The 17,310-nt window shown below is 35.6% G+C and overlaps 1 protein-coding gene across 4 annotated transcripts in view; it reads right to left on the reverse strand.

Moving 5' to 3' along the window:
• Positions 1-17,310, reverse strand: part of ATRNL1 (attractin like 1) — a 492,744-nt gene that overhangs the window by 380,227 nt on the left and 95,207 nt on the right. For all 4 annotated transcript variants that reach the window (XM_035547698.2, XM_050711915.1, XM_035547701.2 and 1 more), the window contains 5 exons: positions 15,868-15,952; positions 13,823-14,031; positions 11,307-11,425; positions 3,190-3,322; positions 1,710-1,891 (listed from right to left, as the gene is read on the reverse strand). In XM_035547698.2, the coding sequence (XP_035403591.1) occupies positions 1,710-1,891; positions 3,190-3,322; positions 11,307-11,425; positions 13,823-14,031; positions 15,868-15,952 (728 nt within the window). The remainder of the gene's footprint in view (positions 1-1,709; positions 1,892-3,189; positions 3,323-11,306; positions 11,426-13,822; positions 14,032-15,867; positions 15,953-17,310) is intronic.

The raw sequence follows: 17,310 nt of genomic DNA on the forward strand, positions 1-17,310 counted from the left end.
ACCTGTAAGCAAACAGATGAGGACAGTCCCCCCAGCATTCCTCAACAGAGCACATTACAGCAATGTAATTCCAAGGCAACTAAGGCCCAGACAGGGAAAACAGATGTACTTTGTCTCGTATTGATTTAAGCAGTTAGAATGGGTGAAAACGCCCCTATGAGGTACCATGAATTTCTACATAAGGGATAAGATCTATTAATTACAGAAGTTGATATCATTCAAAGCAATTTATTTGGTGTTCATCATCCACAGGAGTATTCGCTTTATCCACAGGCTTTCAGCTAATGTACATCTACTTTCAACAGAAATGAAATGGAGCTACTTTATACATATATACTGACATAGACGCACACAAGATGTATGCACACATGTATGTGTACATATGCGCACATGCATACACACATATACTATGTATATGTGCATATATGCGTGTAGATGTACATTCGGTAGAACAGTGAATAATGTTAAATAAACAAAGAAAGCCATACTGGAGCTGGGAGAACATTCAAATTAAAAAAAACCGTCTGGGACTCCCACAGGCTTTAAGAAGTTTTATTCAAACCCCATTCCACTCCTATCTTCTCATTAGGCATCGCAGTCAGAAGTAGCATCCCACTGTCAATCACTTCAGAGGTAGCAGACATAAAACAATTCTGCCTTGAGTATAGAATAGTCAGAGAATCACAGAGTAGTATGGGTTGGAAAAGACCTTATAGATTGTCTAATTCCAATTCCCCTGCCATGGGCAGAGACAATGCATGGAAGCTGCATGGAAGCAGCACCAAAATCCTTAATTTCTCTGTGGGGCCAAAAAAAATGCCCTTCACAGCATGCTGCATGCTCCCACAAAGCACTTCTTGGCCATAGACCGCCATCATTGCAATGTGATGAGATTTAAAAACATGAAACACATTTAGATTATTGGAAGAAACTTTGCTGTGCCTGGTGTGTTTGTTTGTTTTTAATACCTTTCCTAGATGTGGTAGGGAGAAACATCTGTTTCAATGGTGTTAAAACATGAAGTTACAATTTCCTGAAGACAGGGCTCACCACTAGCTTCCAGGGATTTTTCATATGCAATTTTAATAATGATCTTTTCAGGCAGGTGAGTTTATCCTACTTCTCTTTTTTAAAATTTAGTACTATAATAGTAACGTCCACATATGAATACAACTTAAAAGAAGGAAATGCATTTCATATACAGTAAGAATAACTGCAGGGGCAATTAAAAGCAATAGTTTCTTGTAGGGGCTGACGGAATCCTCACATAGCTACAACTTCAATGAGTGTTCTGCATGAAAACAAAAGTTTTACTTATACTGATACGAAAGCCAGGATTTTTTTCTGTGTTACAGTGAAAATTATTTTGTCTTGTTTTGATTGCTGCTGTCACAATGTGTTGAAAAGGGCTAGGATTTCCCAAATCACTGCTCCAGCCATTCTCTCAAGTCATCTCTTGAAAGCTATTTTTACACAGCAACCTGAAACCGTTAAACCAAGTAAGGATAAACATTTGTGAACTGCTGTGCCATTAGGCTTAAACATGAGTTTTCTTTAATATCCTACACATCACTGATATCAATCTTTAGCAATCTTCAAGCCCTTATGATGGCACACACTTTCCTCTGTCTCTGTGGACAAATCCTTAAAACAGATTCCTCAGAGCAAATTTAATTCATGCGAACATCAATTACAGTTACTCAAGTTACCTGAAGCGTATACTTCTGTATCTCATCCAGAACAAATTCCACTTCTTTTGAGGTTGTCAATGAGGCAAGATTCCCACTTAAATTGTAGCAATACAGTTTGGCATTGTCATAGCTTTCACGACTAGAATTTATGCGGAGGCAGGCATCTCCAATATGACTCCATCCTTCCCCACACAGATGAGCTAGTATAAAAAGTATATGGTTAAAGCTGATTTGAAAAAACTTTATGAAAATCTAAGAAAGTAGAAATTTTATCTTGTTGAAATAGAAGTTCAAAATATAACCCAATACTCAGTTTCCATTTTCAAGTCACACAGAAAAAAAAGAAAATCTAAAACATCGAGTAATACAATATTTAATGTTTTAATTACAGCAATAGTGTATTTTTATGAAAATAAACTTTTAATAATTTATTGAAATATTTATAATGTATATACTAACTTCAGCATAATATTATGCTATTCCTCTGTATTCAGATTTGAACAAAACTGCACATTAAAAATTACATTATGTTTATAATAGCACTGCAACAATCAGTTTACTTTTTTTTAATCTAAATTCGAAAAATCTGAAAACAATTATCCTAGAATTGAGCGATCAAAAATGTAACCTATCTTGCTTTATCCTAAACATAAACGCAGTCAGAATAGGAAATTCTGATAACAACTTAGGAATTATTTCCTCTTCAACATATTTCAGAATTACTCAAATGCATAGAACTACCAAAATATGAGTAAATAATTCAGAACAACTTTTATAGTTAATCTTCATACAGAGCTCACAAATGCAGTTTAAAACCGCATATAATAAATTGATTAAAGTTAGTTAAAGAGTAATTTCTGGGAAAAAATGGTGTTCATTAACTTCAGCTGGACAAAAAGATCAAATGGAAAGGTTTCGGTATCTAGCTGCATATATGCAGTTATGAATATGAATTACCGAATAAATATTATTCAGAATGTTAACATTCACCTTGTGAGAATATCTTATATTACCATTTTAACACTCACTGCTTCCAACATTACCAACATTAGACAATCAAGAAACTAGATCTTAGGCCACACCTGCACAGCAAAATTGAAGTATAATTGAAGTATAATTTATATGGTAGAGCTCCAGCCAGCAGAAGCAACAGTGCCAGTGGATATGTAACAGTAACGGATTCAGTATGGCAATTCAGCTCTGCACTCTGCCATCCCCACAGGCTAGAGCTTGTCTCAAGCTTGTGCAGAGGTACCTACCATTATTCATTCACTAGCATTATTTCTCCTAACAAGATTAAAGGTAGCATAGATATACCAATCAGTACGATGCAATTACACATGTTCACCTTGTACAGGTGCACTCAGGAGGAGAGAAACAGCGTGAGTAAAACAAATCTAGCCCTACCCATTGACCAAATACCCTTTGGAAGTAATGGAGAAGATTTACCCAGTTTCGACCACTATGAAAAGCAGCATCCCTGCTCCCCAGCCCTTACCAGGTAAGGCCTGGCACTCCTGCTGCCGCTGGTCCCACTGGCAGTTCAGGTGTAGCGAGCAGCTTTTGCAGCTAGTCAGTTTATTGCAGATCTGTTCATTTCTCACGTGACATTTGGTGTAGTTTTTAACTGACTACAAAAACAGAACAGACACAACAACATATTATATGTCAAACTGTCAACAAACCAAAAGTCAAAACTGAAATACACAGCAGGTGGATTCCTCCCAGAAAATCACAGCCATCTAAAGGCTAGGTCTAATTTCAGCTCTTTGCTGAGGTTCACTTGTCAGTTGGTGGAGAGCAAGAAAGGCATCTCTAGAGCACAAATCACCCCAGCTGTCCTACATAACTGACTCTGCATGGGTCAAACAGCACTTTGAAAATGCCACTTCTCTCTATAGAGAACAAGAAGAGCTTAAATACCTCAAATAAAACTCAGTTTCTTAGATAGTTCAGGGATACTTTCTCACTAAATTATTTCATGCTCAAGTTATTTGCAGGTTAAGCAAGCAAAACAATCAGAGAGATTGTAAAAAATGGAGCAAGATGCACATGTAAAATAACTACACCTCAGTGACTGAAGATAGAACACACTCTACATTATCTTATCAAGCAAAACAAATTAAAATAGGAGCTACAGGTGATCACAGGAAATTTCAGGATTTGTCAAAAACTTATTTTACAGTTTGAATTGCAAATCTGTATGTAGCATAGCTAGTAAATAAAATTTACAGGATGTACAGGAAACCATTTTGCCAAGCGGTGAAATTCATCAGAATTTATGTATTTGCATAATTCATCAGAAACAAAGAACCATTATGTTGGAATAGCTTATTTTGGTAAAAGTCAGAGCTAAACAACCCATCAAACAACCCAACTAAAGTAATATCAAAATATATTCTAAAGACTTCAGAACAAGCTCAGGCTTTCAGGTACTCAGAGGTTTTACATAAATTCACTCGTCTGTCAAACGTCAATTCACACTTATAAGTTACATATATATCTTCTGCAGTAGGAATACATTTTGACAATTTAATTACATTTTTTTTTCATATTTCAGTTGACTAGATGTGTCCCTCCCTTGTGATAAATCCAAAACAACAACAAAAGAATACTTTAAAAGTATTTTTTGTCCTTAACAACAAGAGATTCATTCATGCTTATTACCAAAAATGTATTGCACTTGGATGGCATATATATGGTTCACATTACAATTTTCTTTGCTTTCTTTTCTAATAGTCTGAAAAAAAGATAAAGGGGCAATAAGAGAGTAAGTTACACACCTCCTGGTATTGGAATGATGACAATAGGGCAACAACCTACCACAGCCAGGAGTAAAAATAAATAAAATAAAAACTTTAAAAGGTGGGCTTTTCTTGGCTTTGTTTTTAATTCCTAAAATAAAACAACTGTTAACACGATTTTTCAATCTTACAGAGGATCAGCTTCATTACTGAAGAAGAACACTGCTGTGTAGGGACTTGTTTGGTGCCTTTATTGGATGAGACGCCCATCAGTGAGCATTTTTCTGATCTATAAGAAAGGCTACTGTGAAGCAAAGAGAAGAAATAGAGAAAATGTTCTAGGAGCAGGCATCTACACCACATTAAGAAAACAAAGCCAAAGGTTATTCTGCAAAGTAATAGAGGGTCTATCTAGATCCACAAATGTATACAGACGGTAAGGCACACAAAACCTCTGGTACAAACCCACATGTAGTTTCACTCAGTCAGTGATGCATATTCACAAAACTGCCTGAGCGATGTTTTAAAATGAACTTCAAAGCACAAGTAAGCACCATCTGCTCATTTACAATTCCTCAACTAACATTCACTTTTAACACATTATGGCATTGTCAAAATCCTTGAGCATTCAGATTACTTTTGAAATATATATATTCTTTAGTAACATTATATATAAACAGATTACAATTTTCCAGCTAAACCAAGATATCTGTTCTATTACTTTCTAATCATGAAGCTTGTTGCGTGCTGGTTATTTAATGTTTAAAATAAAATTCAAAGTACTAGTGACTACTCCGTAATAATGTTCTCTGTTGTATTCCCTTATTCCCAGCACTTATTTCCCTTAAATCCAATTTAAACATTGCTTGTCTGAAAATCTCATTAGTTCAATGTAGATGTGAATCCAATAGGTAATTCATATTAACACAATATTAAGGCCATAACTTAAGCTACCAAAGCCAATGAAATTCAGAAATATGACAGCCCATCTGTTACTGAAGTTCTATATTGCTGTAGGATATTTATAATGTTTACACTCCAAAGTATTGGGAAATTTTTATATGTAAGTTTCCCATTTACATCTGATTTACTTAGATTTTTCAGCACTGATCTTGATACGGTTGTATATAGACAGACTTTGAACTGCTGTGATTTTCTGCATATCCACTCAGGTAGATACTTCTGCATATCTACTAAGGTAGTTTACCTTAGAATTTCAGAAATTACTATTAAATGATGTAGCTCTCTTTTCTCCTCCTGGATTTTTCAGGATAACAATATAATCTTGTGTAGTTTGCCTAGCCTAATTATAAATTACCAAATAGATTTGCTACTACTTCTCTGAATCTACTGCCATATTTTAGTACTGGGTGCTCCTGTCTTAAATTTACCTTTTTCCTCTATTCATAATTTCTTCTACCACCTCATACAATATTACCCCCTTGGCTGTTCTTTAAATTCCTCATATGTAGGTAGGTCGCTGTGATTATTATTATTATTATTATTGGTATTAGTGTAGCTTCTGAGAACTCCCACCTTGAAAGAGGATGTCATCCTTCTGGAAGCTGTGCAAACATTGCAAAAAGAAAATGATTCTTGCCTTGAAGTTTTTGTGTAAAAACAGTTAACAACGCAGGATTACACTTCTCTTTGAAGCATCCTATACTACCCTCCATCCCTCAACAAGATGCTCTTTATCATCTCTTCTATGGGTTCCAAAACATTTATTTTACGTTGCCACACTCAGATACAAAATACTTTGAAATAACATAACAATTTGTTCTGTATTTATGTTACTTACATCTACTGAGGCTTTACTATATTGAATATGTGGAGAATGACAAATGAGAAATTCAGAGACTGCTACTGGAGATACAGGTGCAAGCTGGCCACAGTTACAGAAGGAACACATCCCCCTGGTAGCCACAAGCAAAAATGCCATGCAGACTGGATGCAGGAGTACCTCAGCTATGCTTCTTCCTGTCACCTTCTCCCCAGAAAAGGAAAGCACAAGCACTTCACCTGAAAAGATACATCTCTGACTGTACTCTGACCAGAAGTGTTACATACATGTGCTTCTGCCTGGTGTTCTTCATCCCAATTGTTTTTGTTTTCAAATTAGTCGGCCTCCCTTATGTGTGCTGTTTGTTACTGTAAAACGGTAGGTATTTTAATAAGTTTAACTATGTAAGCTTGCAGAATAAGAGATGAAATTTTATACAGAAAGTCTTTCTTTTCAAATTTTTCCAGGGACTTGTATGGTTTTGAAAGGAAAGCATTTACTTTCAACCAACAGTGAAAACATTTTTCAGGTTAAGACTGGCATTACATTACTGCTGCATTTCAATCCTTCAAAAATATTTTCTCTAAGTAATATGGGAATAAGTTACTTTAATTGCAAACTTTTAGTGTGGGCAGTTAAAATTCCTATAAACTGAAGGATTATAGACAACACAGCAGAAAAACAGTGCAGCATACTGCTACAGCTACTATCTGCAGTGACTGCTTCAATTTTCACTGTATAACAAAAGCAAGGACAGAAGGAAGACATTTCTTGTTAATTCCTTAAGCCTACCTTTCAGGACTTCGTTTATATCTGAAATGAAGTTTGGTGTGGAGACAGGAAAGGGAAAGAGTTATGTTGAGGATATAAAGAAACAAAACTAATTTGTTTTGATACGGAACTAGTGAAGCATTTCCCATTGTTTCCCAAAGAACGGGGTGAGAGAGGAGATGAAGTGGGTTGAAGAAAATGATTAAAAAAAAAGGGAGACAGAGAAGGGAAAACCATGCCTACAAAATTCTTTGACAATTTAAAAATGAAAAATAAATCAACATATTGTCTGGTAATATCCTACAAGTATACTTTAATATTTTCAAGATTTTTAGCATATAAGCCTAGCAGCACTTGAGCTGATCTTAAGTGAAAGTGTCATGGTACTTACCTAAACCCAGCTCACCCTCCTCTTTCACAAGCACCTAGCTTAAAGAAGACTGGCAAGCAGGAGGGATTCTAGCACTTTCAAGGCCTGAATGCATTCACAGTTTTTGAGCGTGCCTACAGGTGTGTGAAAAGTACATCTGCAAAAATAAACCAGCTTTATGGCCACACTGACTTGTCATATTACTGCCCTTACAAATGATTACTCTCTTAATACTTTAAGGGTCTCCACCACTTTATCATCCATTATTTTGCTTCATTTCTGAAGAGTAAAAATAATTAAAAAAAAATTACTCTAAAATTCAGGCTATTTCCTCTCCTTCTCAGTAAAGGAAGCTTTGCCTTTTGTTGCAGCTGGCAAACACTTTTCAGTCTCTGTCCATTTTATTTGCCACAAGTTACAAAAAGATTTTGTTTTCATGGTATAGCTCCTCCCTGAGGAGCAGACCAATTGTTTGCTTACTCTTCAATGTTACTACTTCAAGTAAAATGACACCATATGAAGATACAGCAACTCAAAAAGAAATAATCTTTCCACCAAAGACCTGGTTTTTGTTTTTAAAGATTTGAAAGTAAAATTGTAAAATTAACAGGATTTTTTTTTTTAGAATATTTCCATTATAGAATATGAATACAATCAGTTTTCTGAACATAATCAGTGAGTATCACTACTACAGTATGCAAGATTAAGTTTTTCATATGCAGAGGTGTAAAGTAAATATAGCTTCATAAAAAATTAATCATATTTACATCATCTTCTCCCTCTATCAAAAAACAGGCAAAACACATCAGAATCACTGAGGACCAGGAAGACACTTAGGATACCAGACAGTACAAGCGAAAAGTGTCGAAATGCAAGATCAATGCAATGACCAGTGAACTACTGGTAAAAGTCAATACAATCTACCCAAAAATCAGATAACCACATAAAATCACAAGCAGGACACACATTGTTTGTTTGTTTGTTTTTGAAGGCAACAGAATGAAGATGTAAAACAGAGAAGATATCGAAAAAAGCAATGACAGAAAGCTATTTCCTATAATTTTAGAAAAGGGTGGCATGCTGTGCTTCGAGGAAAATAGGAATGCAATCCTATTAGGTTTCACAAGTAATATTCACATAATATTCCTGTTTAAAAATCCATTGTTGCACTGGATGCAAGTCTCCATGGAACAGCTTGCAAGAGGAGGTTATACAGAGATTAGTACGACATATTTCATGAAGTCTGTACTCTGAGTATGTAGTATTAATGAGATTATAACTCACTTCAGCCCCTGTAGCAAACCAGTATCTGTACTTGCACATTTTTGAACCAAGGGAGAGTAAGTGATCTTGCCATTTTTAGCATTCATCAGGAACAAAGATAAAAATGAAATACCATTTTTTATTTTGCATACAAGCATTACATATGACTACAGAATAAATTCAGAGCACTATGTAAAACCACTGTAATCAGTCTGGGAAATTTCAATGGCTCAATTTCTCAAAACAACCTTCAAAATTTTTATTATAACAGACACAATATCTAATAGATACATTTAGTGGTTTAAAAAAAAAAAAGTGACAAGGCACTATAGTTAGCATTCTGTTCAATCTACTCACTAGCCAAAGACAATTTCAGTACCATCTTGAACCATACCACATATTTTAAGTCAACTGTTTCCTACTTGGGTAAGACTGAATAAGCCTTCATCCCTCAACATTTTCATCAGGTACAATGGGTCAATTAAGATCATAGTATGCACAAGTATTCCTTGTAGCTGAGTGTTTACTGGGGAATAAAAAAAAAAGAATCCAGCTTGCTAGTGCTGAAACAAGCCAGGCCTCCAGAACAATGTGGCATTGAAAGCATCTGCTTACAATTACACTAGGTGTGAGTATTATGCTATACTTTGATGATCCACACAGTAGTGCCTGCACAGTAGTGGAACAGAGCATCCTGTTAATGTGCTGACTCACATCAGATGGTGAGCATAGGCAGGTACATGTGTATCATCAGCGCATTAGTACCACTTATGAAGTCCATCTGCCCAAACAGCAGAGTTATTTCAGGGAAATTTCCCTATTTTATAGCCCTTCCCATCAGCAGAACAGTCACTGCTTTGCAAACATCCATGACCATCAGGCCAATGCCAAACTGACTGCCAACATGTCTTCAGTATGCTGGCCAGTTTCAGTGGAGAGAAAACAATGGATTCTGAAACATTATTGTCTTTCTCATACTGGATGTTCTATGATCTAAGCAATAAATCAAGGACTCTGCACAGCTGCAAAAAGGGAGTTTCTCTTTGTGGTGTTCCTGAGTCCTCAGCTTGTTACCCCACAGTACCATCACAGTACTGTCAAAACATTTTCATATTGTGGGCCTAGTCCAGAAGTTGCAGTCTATGAAAATGGTTAATCAGCCTGATCTGTGCCATTTCTCCACATGGTGCCATTCTGTTGATGCTATTTTGGTAGGTTTATGTGGATAGCTGCAAAATTCCGCTTCCATAGCCTCCCAGCCAATACACCAATTTTGAAATTTCTTCTCAGAAATCATTTGGATGAACTTTCACTATCCCATTCTTTACTATCCCAACTCCACTCACAGCCTTTTCTATCCACTTTAAGCCCTGGATAAAAGGTAAGAAATGATATAGAGAGGACTGGTGCATCAGTTGCTAATTAAGCTGACAACCTTGGTTATGAACAGTTATCAAAGAAGGATATTGAACTGAGAAATCTGTTCTAAAACAGCCAGTGCTCCACATTTCTCAGGGATGAAGACAGTCTGCTCCTTAGCAACTATTCCTTGCTTAAGAGTTGAAAGCCATGGCTTGAAAATTGGCACTTAACACATTATGCTGTGTTAGAAAAGGAAGAGCCCTTGTAGATCACAAAGGAAACTAACCATCAGAGCCTGGAATATGAAATCACTCTGGCAGACAGTTATAATATGGCTGCTGATGAATTTACTTCTGCATTGCTTTTATTAGCAGTGACTGTCTACAAATGCCAGTGACTGGAGCTGGCTCTACTCACTCTGAATGGGCAAGCTTTGTGTCAGAGTCAATCCAACTCACACCTTAATTTGTCTGTGTGGAGAAAAAGATTTATTTGCATCATATTCAAATGAGAGAGCAAGCCACTTTTCCTAATGGAAGCATGTAAAGAAAGGATTTTGAACTCCAGTACAGGTGGTGTCTGGAACTAGCAGAAAAATATAGGAAACAGATTTTATCAAGCTAAAAAAAAAATACTATAAGCTTCTCAAAAATCAAATGAACAAGCAGGAGATGCAGCTGTTGGTGGAGAACAAAGTATAAGGCATGGTTGTAAGCAACTTAAAAAAAAAAGAAAAATATAAAGTTCTTTAAATCTGTAGGTATATATTGCTTATATTTACACAGATCAGAACAATCTTACCAAATCACCACAAACTTCTTGGTCTCATGTTGACACAGGCTCATACTCCTTTAATAAAATGATAAGTAACTTTATGACAAATAAAAACATTTGTGTGATGATCAGTGATCTGAACATCAGAACTAAAAAGACTGACCTGGTTTTGTTTGATAGGAAAAAAAAAAAAAAACTGCCACACTTCATCCGATTCCAGACTTTCTGCCTGCATACTGTATGCAGCTCATAATAAGTCAGGAACATTCCAAATGTCGTTAATTAGGAGATAATAGCATTTGTCTTGAGAGATATACAGAGGGCTAACACTACCATAATTTATTTTTTTCCTGGAATGGATGTCTTTGCTGTAGTCCGACTCTGCCCTCTGCAAGATTTTCACTGCAAAAGCCAGGCAAATGTGATTATGTTCAAAATAAGGTACTATTAATCTACTATTCCACTTTCATTTGGTGTAACAGGCCTCTGGTTTAGCTAGGAAAAAACTACAACATTAATAACATGATCATAGACTTGCAGAGACTTACCATGCTACAGTTACTGTTTGCTGAAATGCACTTCTTGTCGTCACACCATTGGCACCCATTTGTATTGGCAGTACAGCTTGCACAGTCTGCGTATCGGTAACATCTGTCATCTGCAGCAACTGTAATACAAATGAAAGTCAAAAAGAAACATCATGCTGAAGAAGAATAGTACCACATTTTAAACACTTGCCTAGAGTATCTTCTGTTTTATCCTTTATTTGAACTGTAGCTATTAATTATTACTCTTTTAAAAATTCCTCCAGTAACAACCACATTTGAATGTTCATAAGTCTCAGATAAACTGGAGGAATACTCACTGATTTGTAGCATGTAAGCACTTCCAGGACAGTGTATAAATTCAGTTTGTCAGAAAGTTTCTTAAACTATTGATTGTTCACTCCTTTAATACAGAAGAAAGTTTTTCTTCAGACGTGGATTTCTGATAAAAATATAGATCACTGTGCAAGAAGGCAATGGTAAAAGTTGTAAATAAAATATCTAAGATGGCTATTAGGAACTCACAAATATTTCAGTCTTCCTTAATTAATTTATAACCTAATAAAGATTGGAAATTTAGAGAGTTCTACCCTTTCTGTAGAAAAAAAAATCTTGGAGGAAAAGGTTCATGGTAAATACTTAACACTTTTAAGACTTGGACTGAAATGTATGTTATTTACAAGAGTTTGAAACACAGAAATGCTTACTTCTGTTAAAAGGAAGTTAAAAATTGCGAAATCACCACGACCCAACCAGGAGAAGTCCTACCACCTCCTACACTGATTACTGTCTTTAACACTTCTACAGTTATGCAGAGGTCTTGGGATCGTACAAGTTTAAAAGATTCCTTTGCCAGGGAAGGCTTGTTATACAAGAATTGATCTTTTACAAACCAGCTAACGTTTCTGCTTATCTTTTAATATCATCAATTTCTCACATGATGCTCTCAAACGGGTAACACTTGAGCCAAATGGTGTTAAAAAATATAAAGAAAAGTTGGCTTTTGGCAGAACATTACCACCTGAAACTGCAAGGATTCAAGGATTTGACAGCATCAAAGCAGTGATGTCCATTTAGCAAGGATTTTGACAGGTCCACATAGTTCCTTCAGAACTGCAATTCTCAATACCTTGTCTCTTGTATGTATCTTCCATTTTGGAAACTGGACTAACCTTTTTTATTTTGTTCAGCCTGACTTCATTTTATTTCCTTAAATCAGCTTTTTTCTTTTTTTTTTTTTTTTTGGAAAACAAGATCCACTTTCATCTGTATTATTTCTGAATTAGTAGTCTTAAGATTCATCTTTTCATAAGAAGCTGAAACTTTCCAGACTCAAGATCTCCTAATATTATGAAACAGTACAAAAGCAGTTCATCAGGAAACTACACAGATAAATTTTTTGTTATATAACGCACCCTTTTTCAAAGTTTGCAAATTTATATCTTGTTCAGAAATAAATAAAAGATAACAGAAAAAAAAAGGTCTTGAAGCACTAAAAGCAGAGCTAATAATTTGTTAACAAGCACTGAAAGTAGACTGGCAGTTGACTAATATGGCAGTTTGTACATTTAGTGCGGAGCTAAAGTTTGGTTGGTTGATGATTTTGTACTATGCTGCAAGGAAAGATGTGAAGATAAAATTTATGTAGCACTGATACATATTCTGTTCATGTAAGCTAAGAACGACACTTTCACAAGGAAGTTATTTATGACGTGACAAAACCTTAGGAATAAGGTGCTACAGTTATTTATAATGCTCAGTTGCTGTTTCAAACAATATGGCTATCACAACGCCACACAGAAATTCACCAGGCAAACTTTGACATAGCGTAGCAAAGGGCTTCTTTGTCTTAAGTTTGTTTCCAGCTGTATCCATGCTATTTTATGCTACAGAAATATTCCTACTGGTATGTAATCTACTTGAAACAGTGATGTTTTCCCTCCTGTTACTGGTATATAGAAACAGAACTATGCAATATGCCTGTAACGGTAGGTATCACCTGCAGGGGCCAGCTGTGCTCTGACCGCTGAATTCTTGGAATTAGAACAAAATGAGGACTTTTATTTATGTGTGTATGTGTGTGTGTATGCGTGTCCATTCCAGGAATATATCCATTCAAGGTGAAGAAAGAGGAAAACTAATTTGAGACATTACCTCAAAAAGCCCAACCTTCAAGTGCCTCGAAAACAACAAGCCAAATTCAATCTAAAGTAATTTTGTGTAAATTCTTCTCTTTGAACCTTCTTATGTTTTGTATTCCTTAGGACCTTAAGCCTGTGCTTTTCTGCACCTACTTGAAGAACGTTTATTAAAAATCCCCAAATAACCAAGAGTGTAATGATTGTAGAACTTATTCCCTAGATCTCTTGCATTGGGTATTCTTGGAGAAGAACTGTCTAAACAGTCTGGCCCCTATTTCCACCAATTATTTTTTCCTGTTTTTATTTTGTCACTCCACCCCAACCCCATCTCCTACACTGCATTGCAAATTTGACACTGTAAGACTAGAAATCACTTACCTGTTTTCTTAGGACATTTTGCTCGAAGGATGTTGTTGGCATTTCCAGATTCCCAGGATTCACAATGTTTCTTGTTCCACAGACACCTTATCCCTGGACGAGCATTTTTACACAGCTCTTCGTCTCTGAATGCTTCACAGTTCGGAGGCTTGTATACAAGGATGTCATTCAAAAGAACACTTGAAAAGCCTCCAAATATGTACATTGACCTATTAGGAAAAAGCAAGTAAATATAACTTACAGCAGCTATAAATAATTTTTCTTGTTTTCTTTAGCTGTCCTGATATGTAATAAAAAATAACACATATTATTATAAAAAACATTCTTCAGTTCTCTCTAATCAAGACTCTGTCAATGGTTCCATTATGAAGATTGATAAGTTTTTCTATGTAATTCTCCACAGAAGTTTAGATTAACAAAAAAATTGCTCAATGTTAGCTGTGCTGTATGTATTAGACAGTGACACATACCAAATGTCTGGAAAGAAGAAAGAATGGCTATAGAAGAAACAGTACTCATTTTTGGAGTTAGATAATAAGAGAACAGTGTTATAAAATGGGCTGCAAGAAATAAGAACATTTTTTCTTCAACATTTCCAAGACTGCAAGTAATAATCAGGAGATGGATATTTGGTTTTCTTGGTGGATGTTTGGTATTTTCTTGATGGATATTTGGTATTCTTTGGTACCATTTCCAGCACAGTGACTGCTGACATCAAAGCCAGAATAGACTTGAGACCTTACTCCTTTCCTCCCCTTTAACATTAAGAAAGAACTTGCATATCTGTTGCATTGTATACTCTTAAAATAGAATAAATCATATAGTTGCCAATAACAGAAACCTTTGGAGAGTATCTCATACTGCATTATTTTCTACATAAAACCCGTCTAGAAACATTAAGTTCTAGAAAAGAAACACAAGCATTTTCACTTGAATCTTATTCACTCAAAAACCAAATTTCTCAAAGTATCAGACATAGCTTAGATGTTTTAAAACACAGATCAAAATGTGAAAAATCACCAGATGCTAAAATCTCTCATTCCAAACATTTTCTCTTAATGATGTAATCTGCGGATTAACTTCAAGTGCTATGCACAGAATTGCAACTTGGTATTATTTTTGTTAAAATCTGTTAAACTCTTATTTGCATTATTATTTATGACCATTATTTCTGACCTAGATGTTATTCCTGTGTAGAGGATCCATAAATTGCCTTAAATATATACTTAAATACTGGACTTATAAGGATGCTGAATAACTTAGAATGATCCATAGTACACGTTATGGGACAGTCATCTGTAGTATTGCAACTGTCAGACATTAAGTCATTTGGCAACCAGAGAAAATTAAAAAAAAAAAAAAAAACCTGACTAGTTTTCTACAACTTTGCCATCACAAAAGAGACATTTGTCCTACAATTTTATCTTTGTAGGTTGGAGCTGGGGAAGCAGAGAGCTCAGGCACTAAATCCAGCAAACTCCAGATCCATCTCCTGTTTCTATGCGATGATTTATTGAGCAATTCTACTCATAGCAAATGACATGAAAGTATGCAATAAACTTTATATAGTCTGATGGTGGCAGGCTTCTCCTTTTCCTGCAAGTGGTTGATGATGATTACTATCAGCATCTTCAAAATCTGGCTTTTCCCCCAGTAAGTAAATTTCAGTTACGTTTTTGACTTTATGATTATAGAAGAACAAGGACTCATAGTATGCTCAAAAGAGAAAAATATTTCTCCCATTACACCTAAGTGACAATCATGGTACTGAATTTCAGATTCACTGTACTTCATAATATTGGGAAACACCTCAGTACACTAAAAAGTTCATATAAAATGCCACTGAACAGGTTCCATAACATGCCGAATTGCTGATTAGCACTACCGATTACTTAAGACTTGTAAAGCCACTGCTAAGCACTATTTTTCATGTTAATAAATTATACTAGTTATATGTCATTGAGCCATACTTCACATGGAGATAATTGCGGACAGTTTTTCATTCCCAATGATGGTCAGGAAAATTTAAAATATGCTTCATTTACCCATTACTGACAACAGCAGTGTGACCAAATCTGTTGACATCTCGGTGCAGATTAGGTTTTGGTAAAATCTTCCATTCGTCACAAGCTGAAAGTTGAAATGAAAGCATATGGTATTATACAAAATAATCTCAACATTTTCAGAAAAAAATACACAAAAAATGATTTTTTCAGACACTTTACTCCATTTTAAGTATTAACTAACTTTATTCCCTATGTAGCTGAGTTTAACTGTGTTGATCTGCGAAAGGAGGCTATCTTCTTCCTAAGTTCTTACATGCTTTTATTACCTATCAGTCCCACCAACTCTGAAGTACAATTTCTGATTCTGATATATTTAAAACCATTCATAGTATTAGCTTCTGTTTTATTTTGTTGTTTATAACTAAGCTTTCTGCAAAATCAGCCAGACTTTCTTTTTTTTTTTTTCATTAGGTAAACAGTAAGCTGCTGTTTTCTACTCCAAGAAACAGGCAAGCCCTACAGAGATCAACAGGCAGAAAAGCTCCCGGGCATACAGTAAGATTGTGTGGAGCACTTCAGGAAACCTCAGACTTTCCAGATTGTTAATGCAATTATCACACAGGTTGATTTTTACTTAGTATTTCTGAATTACTTTATCTATATGATTCTAATGACAACCATATCTAAATAAGGTATACTGTACACTCATCAGCATTTATTTTCTGTTTGTTTGTTTAGAATGGAATAATTTACAGAAGATATAAATCCAATTGAAAAGTAAAGGAATATCAGAGACCACGTAGTTCAAGGAAGTCTGCTTAAGGTAAAAATAATACTAATTAAAAAGAAATCTTACCACCTCTTCTCTTTCACCCTCAGCTTGAAACAACAAGATATTAGGAAATCTAAGAGGGACAACTTGTAAGTAAGGTCAGTGTTATACAGAGGCCAGGTCACTCTGGCTAGACTGATCCCATTCTCATAGCCACTGTCAGAACAGTTCACCTCTTGCTAGAGCTGCTGTTCTGGCACTTCTAAAGCAGAAAATCATTCTGCTCTTTGTCTGTTTAGCGTCCTGTTACAATACCATCCTGAAACAGGTTGGTGGATTTGGCACATGAGAGAAGACAGGAGAGCATAGCTATGGGCAAAACTGCAGTAATAAGCAGCTCAATTGACTTCAGCTTCCACAGAATCACAGCCTGAGCCCATGAAAGTCAGAGCGAGACTGTGGCTGCAATAGATAAATCAATTACATCTTCTTATAAATTGGAAACAGAAACTAAAAGCACATCATTACCAGAGTAATACGGATGGTCCAAACAGCAATAATTTCAACAAGAGATGGTGGACTCTGAATTTAATAGTTTGAAGAAAAACAAAGTGTAGAAAGTTTTTGTTCACTGTCTTACAGGACCAATAGCTGCCACAGCTGCCAGAATCCCTCCCCTTTCTCAACTTCTACCTTCTGTCACTGCTGAT

Source organism: Cygnus atratus, chromosome 7 (genome assembly GCF_013377495.2).
Source record: "Cygnus atratus isolate AKBS03 ecotype Queensland, Australia chromosome 7, CAtr_DNAZoo_HiC_assembly, whole genome shotgun sequence".
In the NCBI taxonomy this organism is placed as follows: Eukaryota; Metazoa; Chordata; class Aves; order Anseriformes; family Anatidae; genus Cygnus; species Cygnus atratus.